The sequence below is a fragment of the Drosophila santomea genome, chromosome 2L (genome assembly GCF_016746245.2).
Source record: "Drosophila santomea strain STO CAGO 1482 chromosome 2L, Prin_Dsan_1.1, whole genome shotgun sequence".
NCBI lineage: Eukaryota > Metazoa > Arthropoda > Insecta > Diptera > Drosophilidae > Drosophila > Drosophila santomea.
Window position 1 is genome coordinate 7,594,417 of NC_053016.2, and position 14,586 is coordinate 7,609,002.

The window sequence follows — 14,586 nt, forward strand, 5'->3', positions numbered from 1 at the left end:
TATATGCCGGTATGTCTGATAAATTCGAAGTTAGCATATACGTACACATTCAGTGGTCCGAGTAAATCAAATTTGTCTCCTGTTTCGGTAGAAAAAACTTTTGGTAATTGTAGATAATATCAATTGTTAATGTGTTCTCGTGTACACTATACAGATAGAAAATATATTAATATGTATTTACTTTTTGAAAACATAAGCTAAGCTTTCAAGGAAATGAATTTCTTTATCGATTTTTTACCTTTGACTTTTCTAATACTTAAACATTAAGCCTGGCTTTTTTTAGGTTATTTTTTGTAATTCTTATTTTGTTATTTTTTTTTTTTAATTTTCATTGCCGGAATGAATAGAAGGGACATTTTCGAGGCATACACAAAACATTAATAAATAGCAAATGGAAAAGTAAAATGCCTTCGCAGCAGGAAATATTACAGCTGGGATTGGACCACTTTGTGGCAGTTTCATTAATCACTAGGGTGAGGGTGAGATACGGGTGGCTGTCAAGCGAAAGAATTGTGTGTCATTTACTCGTAACAATTAGGAGAAGCGCATATACATACATATATCTCTAAATATACATATACATACATATATAAATCGATCTGCATAAATATCTATAGAGGCGGCATTATTGTTGTGGTTCTCGCATGATTTGTTTTGTGTTCTTGAGATTTAACTAGCCTACAAATTAAATTAGCAACTTCAATGCATAAACGGACGCGGTATCAGATCCATCGCTGGTTTTTCTACCAGCTTAAGACTGAGCAAGCGCTTGAGTAAGCAAATGGTAGTATATATAAGCTGTTGGAGCTTAAAAATCTGGCAAATATTTAACTGCAGACTACGTAAATACTATCACAACAAATTTTTGCGAGCTTACTCAAAGATTTGCCCAGTCTTATCGCTGTTTAAGCACCCCGAATCGTAACTTGTGCTTGCAACATACAGAAACAACGAAATAAGTGTTTAGCATAAAGGGGAATCGATTTCTTTGAGTGCATGAACAGGTGAATTAATACTAATAGCGATAATTCCTTTCAGCTCTTTGCCTTAAATCCGAGGATTTCATGTTAAACTTGGTCGATATCTTTTGTTTCTTAGCTTTTTTGGTAAATTCAGTTCGTATTCAAATTTTAGGGAAACTAATTTGTAGCTTTCTGAAATCTTACGACCAATATATACATAATGCAGCCTAATTTGTAGAAAACGGAAATGATATAATAACTTAAAGAAAATATAACACAATGTAAGGAATGTTAAATTTTGGTTCGAGGCAATTAAAATGGTTGCAAGAATACAAGCGGACAAAAGTCACAAATCGCCCAAAAAGATAAATCGATTCACCCTCGTAAACATGATCCTTTAGCAGCTTAAACGTTGGTGTAAGCAGCTCCTGCCGAACCAGAGGAACCACCGGTTACGTTTGCTGTCACCGGTGCGCAAATCGAGGAGCTCGTTCGCCCTGTATTATCACTGGCATTAAGCCCCTCCAGCTTGAGACGCATCTCCTCCTTGCGCGTCTGGACGCTCAAAAGTTCGTCGCTTAAATCGTTGCAGAGGTGAAGTAGCGAGTTGTTCTGCTCCCGCAGCCGTTGCAGCACTTCCGTGGTGTTGGCCTGGCCCTGCTTAAAGGACACGTGGCGCAGCGAGTCACTTATGGCAGTTACGCGCTTCTCAAAGCTCTCAGCACTGGGTAGCTGACCAGTTTGGGTGGTCAATCCCACAGCTGGAGCCGGCGGTGGCGGCTGCTGGGGCGGCGATTGCGATCCGCGTGGCGTCTGCGGCTTTCGGTAAACCTCGAAGGCGGAAACACGCTGCTGAGCCTGCTGAAGAGTTATTCTTGTGGGCGGCACCACTGCTGCCTGTGGCGGCGGAGCGGCCGGCGGCAAGGAGTGAAGCTGCTGCTCGTCCACCTATAATGTTAGAGTACAGATTAGTAAGACTGTTATGGAAAAGAGTGCGTTATTTGTAAAAGCTACTGAATTTGGACACATGACACTAGTGGAGCTACAGCCAATTGTAGTGGAATGCTTTACGAGTTGCATACATTTAGGATTGGACTTACGACGTTCGCGGCGCCTTCGTCGGCAAAGTGCGTGAAATCGGCAAACCCCGTTGAGGTTTGCATATCGAAGCTGGCCTGCGCGGTGATCTTAACAAAAGGGGTTGCATATTTATATACATTTCACAGGTTAAAGGTAGTTACGACAATTAGGCAAACAAAAAAATCAAAGAAAAATGTTACTCCTTCACTTGCAAGGTACACCACAAATATTGAAAATAGAGAAGAGGACGGGACACACAGAAAGTTTTGAGAGTTACTTAGTATGATACAGCAATGCAGGGGATAGGTGTAGGTCTGCGATATTATTAATATTATCCCCTACAAGGCTTTAAAGACCAAGGCAAATAAAACGACACAGATTAAAATACGCAAGTGAAATTGTACATTGTTGGTCCATAGGACATTACATACCTCCGCCTGCTGGGAACCGCCCGTTGCGCCAATTTTAAACTTGTTTAAGTCCAGACTGCTGCTTCGCGCATGTCGATGTGGCCTTGGCGGTGGCAGGGGCGGTGGCTCCTTCTTCGACGCCAAAGAAGAGGCCACGTAGGCAGCCTGCGGTTCCGGCAGCTCACTTGGTCCAGTGGATCCGATACTGGGCTCACGTTGCGGTGGCGGTGGCAATGCACTGTTCTTGGCCGGCAGCTTTTTGGCTTGAGGCCGTTGGATGGCACGCAGATCGCTGCTATCGCGGTGGGAGCCAGCGACTCCCGATACACCGGGTAGAGCAGCAGATGACTGATTGTTAACAGTAGTCGAAGAGATGGCCTTGGGACTATCCTCGCGCAGAGCCACAGCGCTCTCGTTATCGTTAGATGACTCAGCCGAGGAAGCGATGGCGGTGCCTAGAAATGAGAAAGAATAAGTATATTTATATTCACCAAATTGTAATCTTAAGATCTTATGTATGCTGGAACAACACTTTATCAACAATATTAAGAAAAGCATATAATTTAATTTAATTTTTCTACTCACCTATGGGCGTCACTCTTAGCGGCACTGGGTGCAGTATCTGCGGATTGGATACCACGTCTTGGGCCGAGCGTTTCATGTCAAACAGAACTGGCTTGAGCCCGGGACTAGAGGCGCCAGAAGCGGCTGCTCCGGGAGCTACAACAGGTGCTGCACCAGTGGTTGACTGTACCGAAACAGCACTAGTTGGAGATTCGCTAAACTTTGTCCACTGACTGGAAACGTTGGTCGAGTCCACAGCGTTCGCTGTAGAGGAAACAGTTCCCGTCACAGGTTTCTCCGCATTCGGAGAGTTTGAGATGCTGCGGTTCTTGCTCAAAGAATTCTGCGGTGTTGCCTCACGCCTGGAACTGTTGCTAGCCTGCGAGGACGTGGAGATGCTGCTCAGATTCATGATGTTCTTGTCGCTGGGCACATTGGGACGCGGTTTGCTGGTTGCACTGCCGCCGCTGAGATTGCCGGCTATGATGGTATTGTCCGTATGGTCGTCCTCATCGTCATCATTTAGGTGCAGGAGATCAGCCTCAGGTGGCTCCTGAGGCAGCGCCGCCGACGACGAGGATGTTACTCCCTGACCACTGGCGGATGCAGCCGCTTGTAATACGTTAGGATGCAAACAGTGTGGCAGACTAGTGGGCAAGGGAATGTTGTTGCGCCTTAGGACCACCAAATGCATGGCGGCTGTAAACTCAGACAGACTAAGCGCTCCATCGCGGGTAACGTCGCACAACTGCCAGATGTGGCGCAGCTCCTCCACGGGAATGCGGCTTTTTTCGAAGAAGTTTCTATAAAAGAGTATATACGTTTAAAGTTGAATACAATAGAGATAGAATAACCTCTCAGTTTCTGCTTGAAAAGAGTTATAAAGGTTATTGAAGCGAACTAACCTTGCTGCCTGGCCGGAGAGCAGGCCATGCGGATCCCTTTGAACCGTCCTGAACTGCTTATTATAGTACTCGCGCTGTTCCGGAGTTATCTGGTAAATGGTCACCAATTCGCTCTCGTTGTCTTCGTCGTCGCTGCTGTGGCGGTCGGAAGACTCTTCTTCCGTGCCCAGCAGCTGGCGATGCTCATCGCCCAGCAAACCCTGCCAGAGGGTGTCCTGCGCCCAAGGTCGCTCAGCCACGCTGTTAGTGGGCGTGGGGCTGTCACTGTTAGTGCTCCAGGCTTCCGGCGATCCACCACCAGTACCGCCTCCTCGTCGACGCTACGTGAGATAAGGAATGGAGGGGGAACGGTCAATGGTAAGCTTATTTACAAATGTCAGAAGATAAGATAGAAGTACAAACCCCGACATTTTCGCGGCTGCTGCTGCTCACGACCCCACTGCCATCCGTGCCTCGTCCGTGGCCTGTACCATCGTCCACTGATTCGTTCTGCTCAACCTCGGAGTCGGTGCTGGGCACATCAGAGGTGTCTTGTAGCTGCTCTTGCTGGGAGTTCCGTCGCAGTGAATTTCTGCGATCCGTGGGTGGCGGCGGTGGCAAAGCAGTCAATCCATTTTCAACAGCCACCGGAGCTGTAACCGCCTCCTTCCAACTAAAGTGCGGTAATGGAAGCGGAAACGTGGCCAAAATTAGCTCCTGGCGCAAGGGCATGGCCGCCTGATGAGCAGCAATAAGCTTTAGGCATGAGTAGAACTGTGCCCGCGAGATGTGTAGTGCCGTGGAGGGAATCCCCGCCAGACCGGTGATCTGTAAGCCCAGACCCAGATAATTAATCACTCACGATCACACAAATTGGACCTACCTCAATCACGGTCTCGTTGGCGATGTCCGCCGAGCGAAAGAGCTCGGTGGCCTTAAGCATGGGCACCTTGCCCGCATTCTCCACGTCGCAGCATTGGAACAACTCACTGTAGAAGCGCGTCTCCGGCTCAGTGAGGGACACGTCCATGCCTGTCGCCTACTTGTTGCCGCCTCCGGTTTTGTTTACCAAGCCGCTGCTAAACGAGCCACGCCCCGTTCGTCCGTCCTGGACCCGGAATCCAATTCGTTTGTTTACTTCCACGCTAGACCCAGCAGGCCAGTGCCGTCCCCGCTCTCCCGCGCTGCTCTCAACCAAAAGTCTGATGATTTTCTGCCTTTGGCCCCCAAGACGGAGTTGGAGGAGGTGGAAGCTGGGAGAACAGCAGTGGCGATGGTTTCTCAAGCTTCTTGGTGCCGCCACAACCACGGTGGTTAGAGGCTCCACGGCATTGGTCGACGGGGGTACTCCTACTGCCTGAAGCTGCTCCGCTCACAATCAATTTGGCTTTTTGTCCAGGTTTTTTTCGCAAACTCTATTGCACTGTGTGTGCGCTGGCTCTCGATATCGATAGGTGAAGATATCGATTAGTCAGCTGTCGCGGCAGCCCTGTACCTGTTAGCGTGTGGTAGCCCTAGTTCCCGGTAAAAGCTTAGTTCCGCAGGATTGTTGCTTTGTAAGGTGGCTTTTTGTGTGAATTTATGTTTCAATACTGAATCAAACTAAATATAATTGGATGTTGCTGTTGGTTGGTTGGTTCTTTAAAAAAAATTTTTTTTTTAATTTTAAGAATATCAGAACAACAGCAAATTTAGTAGCCCTGTGCCACTGACGTCACCAATTCGCAAAGACTTTCCTGCGTCACCTTTAGTTTCGCCACAGTGATCCCCACTCTGTTATTGTTGTCTGCATCTGAACGGTTGCGACGCAAATAATTAAAGGATTTAAAAGTCTTTATAAACTTAGTTTAGTTATAGAACAATCCCTAAACAGCCAAGGATGTTCTCCAGAAAGAAGCCAGAGCCAGCTAAAAGAAGGCAGCACGACTTATCGCAGGTAAGAGGAAAAACAAACAGTCTAGATCCGTCTATTTATTAATTATGACTCATCACTCTTGTCTCTTGCATTTAGTTAGGTCTTACGGAAATCCCAGATGACTTTGATCCCAGCGCTGGATATGGAGACGACGATGGAGGTGACAGCGATTTGGAGGCAGAGCTGGCGGCCATAGCCGGCGGAGGAGCTGCCAAGCCGAAGCCCAAGCCCAAAGCAAAGCTGCTGCCCACCAGTGATTTGGACAAAATGATAGCTGACAGCTTGCGTGATGTTAGCGATGATGATGATGATGACAATTTGGAAAGCGATCCAGATCTCCTTGGCGAACTAAACGGAATCGGTGGCCTAGATGAGGCGGAGGAAGAGGAGCCTGCCGCTCAATCACCCGCTGCCACTGAGGAACCAATCCAGACCTTTCTGCCGACTACGACTGTGGACACATTAAGCATTATCAAACAGCGTCTGGAAATGTACAAGCTGGCCGAGGCCAATGCCAAGACTGCTGGCGATTCTGGCAAAGCAAGGCGTTTTGGAAGAGGACTCAAGACATTACAGGATCTGCATAAGCAGGCAGCGGCTGGCAAGTCCATCAACGTGGATGACATTCCACCTGAAGTCAGTGTAAAACCAATTGGCGGCCAGGCTCCACCAGTGCCTGCAGAGGAATCACCAGCTCCCTCCACTCCTGCTTCCCCTCCGCCTGTGCCAAGTCGTGCAGCCCCCGCTCCACCAACACCTAGCTCACCAGTGGAGCCCACTACATCTGTGGCACCTACCACTCCCCCTAATCCTCTCGTGGCACAAATGCGCAGTCGCCAGAACGACTACAAGGCTGCAGCACTGCAATCTAAGCGCAGCGGTGATACGGCTACTGCCCTTCAGTTCCTCAAAGTGGTCAAGCAATTTGACGTAGTTATAAAAATGTGTGAGGACGGACAGGAAGTTGATTTGAGTGATATGCCCCCTCCACCAGCCGAGTTCCTTGAATTCCTTAAGAGAATGCAAGAAGGAGGAGCTGCCGAAGCTGTCGCCGAACCTACTCCTGCCCCAGATCCCACACCTGTTGCTCCAGCACCCGTTCCAACAGCTGCCACAAATATGTTGGAGGCTTTGCAGCAACGTTTAGAGAAATATCAATCTGTGGAAGCGGCTGCCAAGGCAGAAAACAATAGCGGAAAAGCCAGACGGTTTGGGAGAATTGTTAAGCAATACGAAGATGCCATAAAGTTGTACAAGGCAGGCAAACCTGTGCCTTACGATGAACTGCCTTTGCCACCCGGTTTTGGACCTCTGCCCACGGTGGATGCTGCTCCTGCCGCGCCGACTCCGTCGCTGCCCACTTCTCCTACATCTCCACCGGCAACGGCAAGTACTTCCGCAGGAGGAACTCCCTCCAGTTCCAGTGTGTCGACACCTACAGCTCCTAGGAAAGCACCTTCACCTCCTAAGCCCAAGGAGCTAACCACACGCACGTCTGGCAATCAACAGAAGAACAATATTGCCGAACAACAAATGAAACTGCTCCTCGAGCGCCAAAAGGAGTTTAAGCTAGCTGCTATTGAGGCCAAGAAAGCGGGAGAGATCGATCAGGCCAAGGAGTACCTTAAGATCTTCAAAGGATTTGATTCCCTACTTAATGCAGCCAGCAGTGGATTGCCAGTGGATCTCAGCACTGTAAGTTTTTCATTGCATATTATTTTTGCTTGCCTAATTCTTTCATTCTTCTCCAGCTTCCCGTCCCGCCTTCACAAAGGGATAATCTAGAAGCTTCCTTTGCCATTGTATCCGCTGAGGAATGCGATCCGACAGATGATATAGGCGAAATTGGTGTCCGCATGGAGGAGCAGCTGGCAAAGCAACTGATGATGTGCAAAAATACCCGAGATCATCACAAGGCTATGGGCGATGTAGCAGGCATGAATCGGTTCGAAAATTTAGCTTTAACAGTGCAAAAGGATTTGGATTTGGTGCGATACTCGAAACGAAAGAATGAACCACTGCCAAAGTTTCACTATGAAAAGCGTAGCTTCAACATTGTCCACTGCAACACAGATCTTACAGACTGCGAGCTTGAAATTGTTGTGGTCCGGGGAATAAACTACAATGTGGCCAATCCCAAGGACGTCGATACTTATGTGCGCGTAGAGTTTCCGCTCCTTAATGTAAGTTAAAACGACCTAAGTTTATAGTTTCGCCAATTATTAATATGTTAACTTTTAGGATGAATCTTTCAAGACTAAAACCAACGTTATCAGAGACACTAGCAGTCCTGACTACGATGAACGCTTCAAGGTTGACATTCAGCGAGCCAATCGTCAGTTCCAGAGAATCTTTAAGCGCCATGGCGTGAAGTTTGAAATATATTCCAGAGGGTAAGTTTTCTGTAAATAAACTAACTAGTTAGCACAGTTATTTAATCCGTACTAAGATGCTTTCCATTCATATTAATCTCAACTAACGGAGGCGGTATATAATTTTATTTATGCGCATTCATTTCGCAAGGAATACTAAGTATTGTTGTCTTATGAGTAATCTGCTACCTTTAGTAATATCCTTAACGTCAATCAAGTTATTATTATAAAACAATCTTTAATATTTGTAATATTAATATACAAAAACTGATTTGGCATAGATAACTAGAAATTAGCAAACATTTATAAACTCGTTGGTCAGATGAATATCTATTAAATATTATTTATCCAACCTGTAGGTTTAGTTTGGGTATTAATTCGCCCTTCATATTATGTTTCAGCTCATTTTTTAAATAATTTAATTTTTTCCCGTAGTAAGCATGTTCCTTTGGTCCCGTAAACAGTTTGTACCAGTCACGGCTTCAAGCACACATATATTTCACCGTATATGTATACCCATTGAACATCATTGATTCTCATAAGGAACATTTTAATGAAATATTTTTAAAAATCTTTACGCCTCAATTCCCAACAATTAAAAAAAAAAAACAAAATTCATCCAATGCTACGCATTTAATATAAATAGCTGCAGTATAGATTGTTGTGGACTAAGTCGTAAACTGCCTCTGTGTTGTTTCAGAGGGTTTCTGCGATCGGATACGTTGATTGGAACCGTAAATGTCAAGCTGCAGCCGTTGGAGACCAAGTGCGATATACACGACACATACGATGTAAGTGCTCAATAATATAACATACTACAACAAATTTAAATTTAATGTTTCTCTTTCATTAAAATAAGCTAATGGATGGCCGCAAGCAGGTTGGAGGAAAATTGGAAGTTAAGATACGCGTTCGCAATCCTATTCTTACCAAGCAAATGGAGCACATTAACGAAAAGTGGTTGGTCTTGGATGCCTAAGGCTAAACAAGAACCAGAAAAGAAAATAAGAAGCGAACGCCCCTTGGGATTGTTCTCGATTCAGTCACTAAGTTATTTTATTGTAAATATCCCTCACAGAAAATTAATGTATCTACGTATGTACGCTTTTGCCGACTCCTTCGCAGGATGGAGGCATTTATATATTACGAACACAACACATATAATGTAATATAAATATCTTTATATATAAATACTATATGTATATATGATATTGCCGGCGTTAAGGCGAAGGCGCAAGTCCAGAAGATTGTGCCGGTGAAGTCAGTCCATTCCAAGAGAGACAGATTGAGAGTAGGAGCGGTCCACTAGCGCCTAGCCGAAACCTGATTATGTTAGCTTTCACATTGCATAAATATGTTCTTTTGATTTATAAACTGTTTGTTGAACTACAACTCCAGATATTCGACTATTTGTGAGTAGGGGCTGGTTTCATTAAACACATCCAAACCCCGAACTTTGTAGAAACCTGTCGACAAAAAAGTATTTCACATGTGGAAGATGGGAATTCTTGAGATTCTGCTTACCATTGACGGATCCCTTGTCCCCGGGCGCATACTGAAAAGACGGATACGGCAGGTGCCAGCCATGTGAGATGAGCATCCAGTCGGCGGAGCGACCCAGGTTGTCGCGTTCCTTGAACCACACCTCGTAGCTGAGAAGGCACTGCGTGGATTTGGGGTGCTCCATCCAGCTAATGAATACCTCACGGTGAGTTACTTCTGCGATGGAAAGTTGCTGCGGTCGACGCAGCTTCGGCCAGGATGCGGAGCATACCCGGAGCAACATCGCCCAGGGCAGTGGGATGCTGGCGGAGTTGATAACCAGCTCGCTGTTGTACTGCCAGATGGGTCCCGTCTTGTAGAGCCTAGGTGTTTGCGCCCTTCGCATCGCTTCCCTTAGAGTGGCGTTGGGATAGGCCGGACTTCCCGCCTGCCGCCATACGTAGTACGGATCCGTTTCCTTCGGCACCAGGAGCTCGGTGATGAAGGCGGACTCATTCGCTATCGACATGTTTAGTGTGTACTTGTGATGGAAGGCTGTCATCTTTGGTCCGGCCTCCTCGGGACTTAGAAATATTGTGGCCATGTACTGACCAGGACCGCCCAATCCGCCAGACACTGTACGCAGGACCTGGACGCTGTGCTTAGTATCCATATTGACCAGTTCCACGTCCGCAGCCCGGCTACCCAGCTTAGCTAGCATTCCCAGCGCAGCGTATACGGGTTTCTGAACAAGCTGCGAGTGCGGCGGCTTGGTTTCGTTCATCCGGAAGTGGGCAAGAAGAGTGCGCTGTGTGAACTCGTAGGGATGGTAGCTGAGGAAGGCATTGTCATGGCTAATGGACTCCAAACGACTGAGTGCACCCTCTGCTAGCTTGGCATGCCAGAACTGCATTACCGTAGATATCAGCGTGATTCCATACCGCACATCCGCCTGAAACTCGCGGGAGGTACTCCAACCGGCAACAGGATCGGCTTCACTAAGAGTTGAAAAAAAAAAAAAGATTTTAAAAAGCATTATTAAATTGATAACTAGACTGCAAGATTCTTATTTGTGTTAATGCATTTCTTACTCATTGGCCACCGGTAGTTGTTTGAGATTGGGATACTCCTCATAGATTTTAGCCATCAGGGAAAGCGAACCATTCACGATTTCCGTGGCAGTGCCTTCGATTCCCTTTCGATGGAAAGTCAGTATGTCAATGGGACAGTAAACCACTCTTTGGCTACATAGCTCCAATAGATTCCAGCAGAGCGGATGATTCGAGTCCTTAAAGAGTCCTGCAGGGCCGCGCAAGGAGCGATACATGGGCAGCGGAACCTTTCCGTCTTGGTTGTCCAGGTTTCCAGCCTTACTCAAACCCCGACGCACAGCCTGAACGTAATCCAGATAGGTGTGCGCCGTAAAATTTTGCTTGTTATACCCACGAAGGTCCGGTTCATTCCACGTCTCGTAGCGCCAGTTGGCTAATCTGGAGGCACCGTGTCGTGCTAATATATACAAAGAAATCTATATGTACGCATTTTAAATAAATGAGAGGGCATCGCTTACCAATCTGGTGGTTAATCGTGGTCTTAACCAAATGCTCCCAGTAGAAGGATTGCTGCATGGGGTTTTCCGAAAAAACCCCACCCAGATTGCCCATCCACTCGAGAACAGGGGACAAGCGCAGTTCCTCGTGCAGGAAATCAATGAAGTCATCGAACTTGGAGAAATCATAAATCGGAATTCCGCTGGGGTCGTACTGCCAGAATTGAATCAGCTCCAGCAGCCAGTGGATGCGAATGTGGGTCACCGCGCCCACGGGCAATGCTGCAATCTGGCGGAGATTGAGTCGCAGGCCTGGATCGCTCAGGGCGGAGCTAATCCCCTCGTGATCGATCCGTCCGGCAGGACAGAAGCCCACGCCCGTCCAGAAGTGCGGCATTGTGTGATAGACCACATCCCCGCTGGTGTAGTGGGCGTGGATCCTGGCGAGCGTCGTCAAAAACAGGAGTAGCGACAGCATTCCGTGCGATGAGCGATGCGCTCGACTTTCTCTGCGGGATTAATGACGGGTTTTGTTTTGCCTTCGATTTGTCGATGCCGCTGCTGATAAGAGTGGCTCTCTCACCTTCCCTCCTATCTCTCGGTGTGTCTGTATCTGTCGAAGTGAGCTAAACCAAAAGCTAAAGCCGTGGCCGTGACGTCACGGGCAGTGCGTCACAGTGGGTTCAGTTCGAGCTCAAAGTCATGCTTAACCCAAGAAGGCCATGTCCTTTTTTTGTATCCAATTAAACAATCCAAAGTAAAACAAATAAAAAATGTTAAAATTTTTATAATACTCTGAATCACGCTGGAAACTATTCGTTATCATTAAACACAAAACTGTATAAGCCAGTAGACCTTATAAACTTAAAAATCAGTACATTATTTTGCATTTTTTTAAATATTTTGACGGAAGAATTCGCGGCAAGTTTCCGGCGAACGATTTCCTGACTCGGCCCACAGTGAGGCTTGTGCCGAAAGCAACAGCGTGCCCGTTTAGCACTCTCTCGTCACAAGTCTCTCTCCCCAAAAAGGTAAAGTGAAGTAAAGCTGGGAATGACACAAAAAAGTAAAGCAACAGCACGAGCCGCATTGAATTGCAATCCCTCATTGGGGGTGGAAAAAAACGTGGATGTGTGTGTGCGGTGTGCGATGTGGAGTTTGTCCTTGTGTGGGTGCTCTGGGGGCGGAAAAGCGGAAAAGGTGTGACAAAGATAACATTTCACGCATCCCAGTGATAATACACCCATAACACGCTCATGTTACATATACCATCGGAGGGTGAACTGGTCCTCCAATTGGTTCGCCATTCGATTTTATATTTATGGGATTTGTTTTGCGGGGATTACGCAGGACTTAAGGGAATCCTTATAAGGGAAACCCAAATATCGTCGTGAGGAAATTGAGTAGACATTGCCTGGAATTAAGGGAAATAAAACTATTAAGCAATAGCAATAAGGTCTTAAATAGAAGAAGGCAGGGGAAATTAATTAAAAAATGAAATTATTTCTCTAGATCATAATCTTTTTAAAATACTAAGAAAATTAAAATATAATAACTCTTACTAGATATTAATTAGAAATCATCCGTTTCCCCTCCGTTGGCAATATTCAATAATCCACAATGCCAACCAATTACTCTAATGGCAAAGTCTGACCCGTGACCCCAAGTGGGCCCAGAACACAATCAGATAGCTCAGACCCCACTTGTACGAACGCCGGTCAATCCAGTTAGTCCAATCCTTTGGTGCTGTCAGTGCCACGTTGGCCATGTCCCCGAACACTTGGGTAATTGAAATGCCTACGCAGAAAGCGCGATCACATCCGTATCCGCGAAGAATCTCGCCATACCGAGCACCCGGTTTAAACAGGGATGCCTTCAGCAGGGATGCACCACCAATGCCACCGAGGAACCATGATCATCCCGCTTTCGAGGACATCCGCACCATTTTATCCGTGCTTAAGGCCAGTGGCTTGATGCCCATATACGAACAGATCTCCAACTATGAGGTGGGTCCTCCGACCAAGACCAACGAGTTTTACTCCTTCTTCGTAAGGGGCGTGGTCCACGCCCTGACCATCTTCAATGTCTACAGCTTATTTACACCGATATCGGCGCAATTATTCTTCTCCTACCGGGAAACGGACAACGTGAACCAGTGGATCGAGCTGCTGCTCTGTATCCTGACCTATACCCTTACGGTTTTTGTGTGTGCCCGAAATACTACAAGCATGCTACGGATAATGAATGAAATCCTTCAACTGGACGAGGAAGTGCGTCGGCAGTTTGGCGCCAATTTGAACCAAAATTTTGGGTTCTCTGTGAAATTTTTGGTAGGAATAGCCGCTTGCCAGGCGTATATAATCGTGCTCAAGATATATGCCGTGCAAGGCGAGATCACTCCCACCTCTTATATACTGTTGGCCTTCTATGGCGTCCAAAACGGTCTGACCGCTACGTATATAGTATTCGCATCGGCTTTACTCAGGATTGTGTACATCAGGTTTCATTTCATCAACCAGCTGCTGAATGGATACACCTATGCCCAGCAGCAGAAGCGCAAAGGAGGTGGAGCACGAGCGAGGCGGCAGCGTGGTGACGTCAATTCCAATACCAATCCAGCTCTAATGGAACATTTCCCGGAAGACTCACTGTTCATATACCGCATGCACAACAAACTGCTGCGTATCTACAAGGGCATCAACGATTGCTGCAACCTGATTCTGGTCTCGTTTCTGGGCTACTCATTCTACACAGTCACCACCAACTGCTACAACCTCTTTGTCCAAATCACCGGCAAGGGCATGGTGTCGCCCAACATTTTGCAGTGGTGCTTCGCCTGGTTATGTCTCCACGTTTCACTCCTTGCTTTGTTGTCTCGTAGCTGCGGCCTGACCACCAGGGAGGTGGGCAACTATATCAAAGATAAGATCTCAATAATCATGAGTGTTTTTGTTTCAAGGCCAACTCCACTTCACTAGTTCTGGCGAGGGTATATGCGAAGTCAAAGGAATATCAGAATATCGTAAATTCCTGGCAAACTTAATGAGTTAAAATGATTTTCTAAGGGTTTCTCTTCCAGATCGATAAATTCCTTACCAAGAGCATCAAACAGGAGTTGCAGTTCACGGCATATGGATTTTTTGCCATAGATAACTCCACGCTATTCAAGGTATCTTATTGAATACCAGATATATATTAATGGCATGTATTGCACGTTCAAGATTACGGAATTCTCTGCATATGTGTATTTTTAGATATTTTCGGCCGTCACCACGTACTTGGTTATCTTGATCCAGTTCAAACAGCTCGAAGACTCGAAAGTAGAGGACCCTGTATAAGATCAAACTTGAATGTACCTCTAAAACATT

General features: G+C 46.5%; 4 protein-coding genes across 7 annotated transcripts; 2 read left to right on the forward strand and 2 right to left on the reverse strand.

The window, feature by feature from the left end:
- Positions 1-495: 495 nt before the first annotated feature.
- Positions 496-5,414, reverse strand: LOC120458424 (ralBP1-associated Eps domain-containing protein 1). Of its 2 annotated transcripts, XM_039646062.2 has the most exons (7): positions 4,784-5,414; positions 4,324-4,728; positions 3,922-4,241; positions 3,038-3,819; positions 2,474-2,907; positions 2,063-2,149; positions 496-1,910 (listed from the first exon to the last, which is right to left on the reverse strand). In XM_039646062.2, the coding sequence occupies exons 1-7, from the start codon at positions 4,928-4,930 to the stop codon at positions 1,368-1,370; spliced, it is 2,718 nt and encodes a 905-aa protein (XP_039501996.1). In that variant the 5' UTR covers positions 4,931-5,414; the 3' UTR covers positions 496-1,367. The 2 variants fall into 2 exon arrangements, with proteins under 2 accessions (XP_039501996.1, XP_039501997.1); XM_039646063.2 differs by lacking the exon at positions 2,063-2,149 and having other exon boundaries at positions 4,784-5,410.
- Positions 5,415-5,648: 234 nt separating this feature from the next.
- On the forward strand, positions 5,649-9,584 carry LOC120458426 (coiled-coil and C2 domain-containing protein 1-like). 2 transcript variants are annotated; one of them, XM_039646064.2, is made up of 6 exons: positions 5,649-5,836; positions 5,912-7,510; positions 7,567-7,998; positions 8,057-8,208; positions 8,834-8,978; positions 9,047-9,584. In XM_039646064.2, exons 1-6 carry the CDS (start codon positions 5,780-5,782, stop codon positions 9,164-9,166), a joined length of 2,505 nt encoding a protein of 834 aa, XP_039501998.1. In that variant the 5' UTR covers positions 5,649-5,779; the 3' UTR covers positions 9,167-9,584. The 2 variants fall into 2 exon arrangements, with proteins under 2 accessions (XP_039501998.1, XP_039501999.1); XM_039646065.2 differs by having other exon boundaries at positions 5,650-5,836; positions 8,888-8,978.
- LOC120458427 (alpha-L-iduronidase) lies at positions 9,288-11,935 on the reverse strand. The gene is made up of 5 exons (XM_039646066.1): positions 11,802-11,935; positions 11,240-11,727; positions 10,761-11,178; positions 9,712-10,667; positions 9,288-9,653 (listed from the first exon to the last, which is right to left on the reverse strand). The coding sequence occupies exons 2-5, from the start codon at positions 11,694-11,696 to the stop codon at positions 9,574-9,576; spliced, it is 1,911 nt and encodes a 636-aa protein (XP_039502000.1). The 5' UTR covers positions 11,697-11,727; positions 11,802-11,935; the 3' UTR covers positions 9,288-9,573.
- Positions 11,936-11,985: 50 nt separating this feature from the next.
- On the forward strand, positions 11,986-14,556 carry LOC120458428 (gustatory and pheromone receptor 32a). 2 transcript variants are annotated; one of them, XM_039646069.1, is made up of 5 exons: positions 11,986-12,249; positions 12,784-14,121; positions 14,178-14,240; positions 14,298-14,387; positions 14,473-14,556. In XM_039646069.1, the coding sequence occupies exons 2-5, from the start codon at positions 12,985-12,987 to the stop codon at positions 14,554-14,556; spliced, it is 1,374 nt and encodes a 457-aa protein (XP_039502003.1). In that variant the 5' UTR covers positions 11,986-12,249; positions 12,784-12,984. The 2 variants fall into 2 exon arrangements, with proteins under 2 accessions (XP_039502003.1, XP_039502002.1); XM_039646068.1 differs by having other exon boundaries at positions 11,986-14,121.
- Positions 14,557-14,586: the final 30 nt, after the last annotated feature.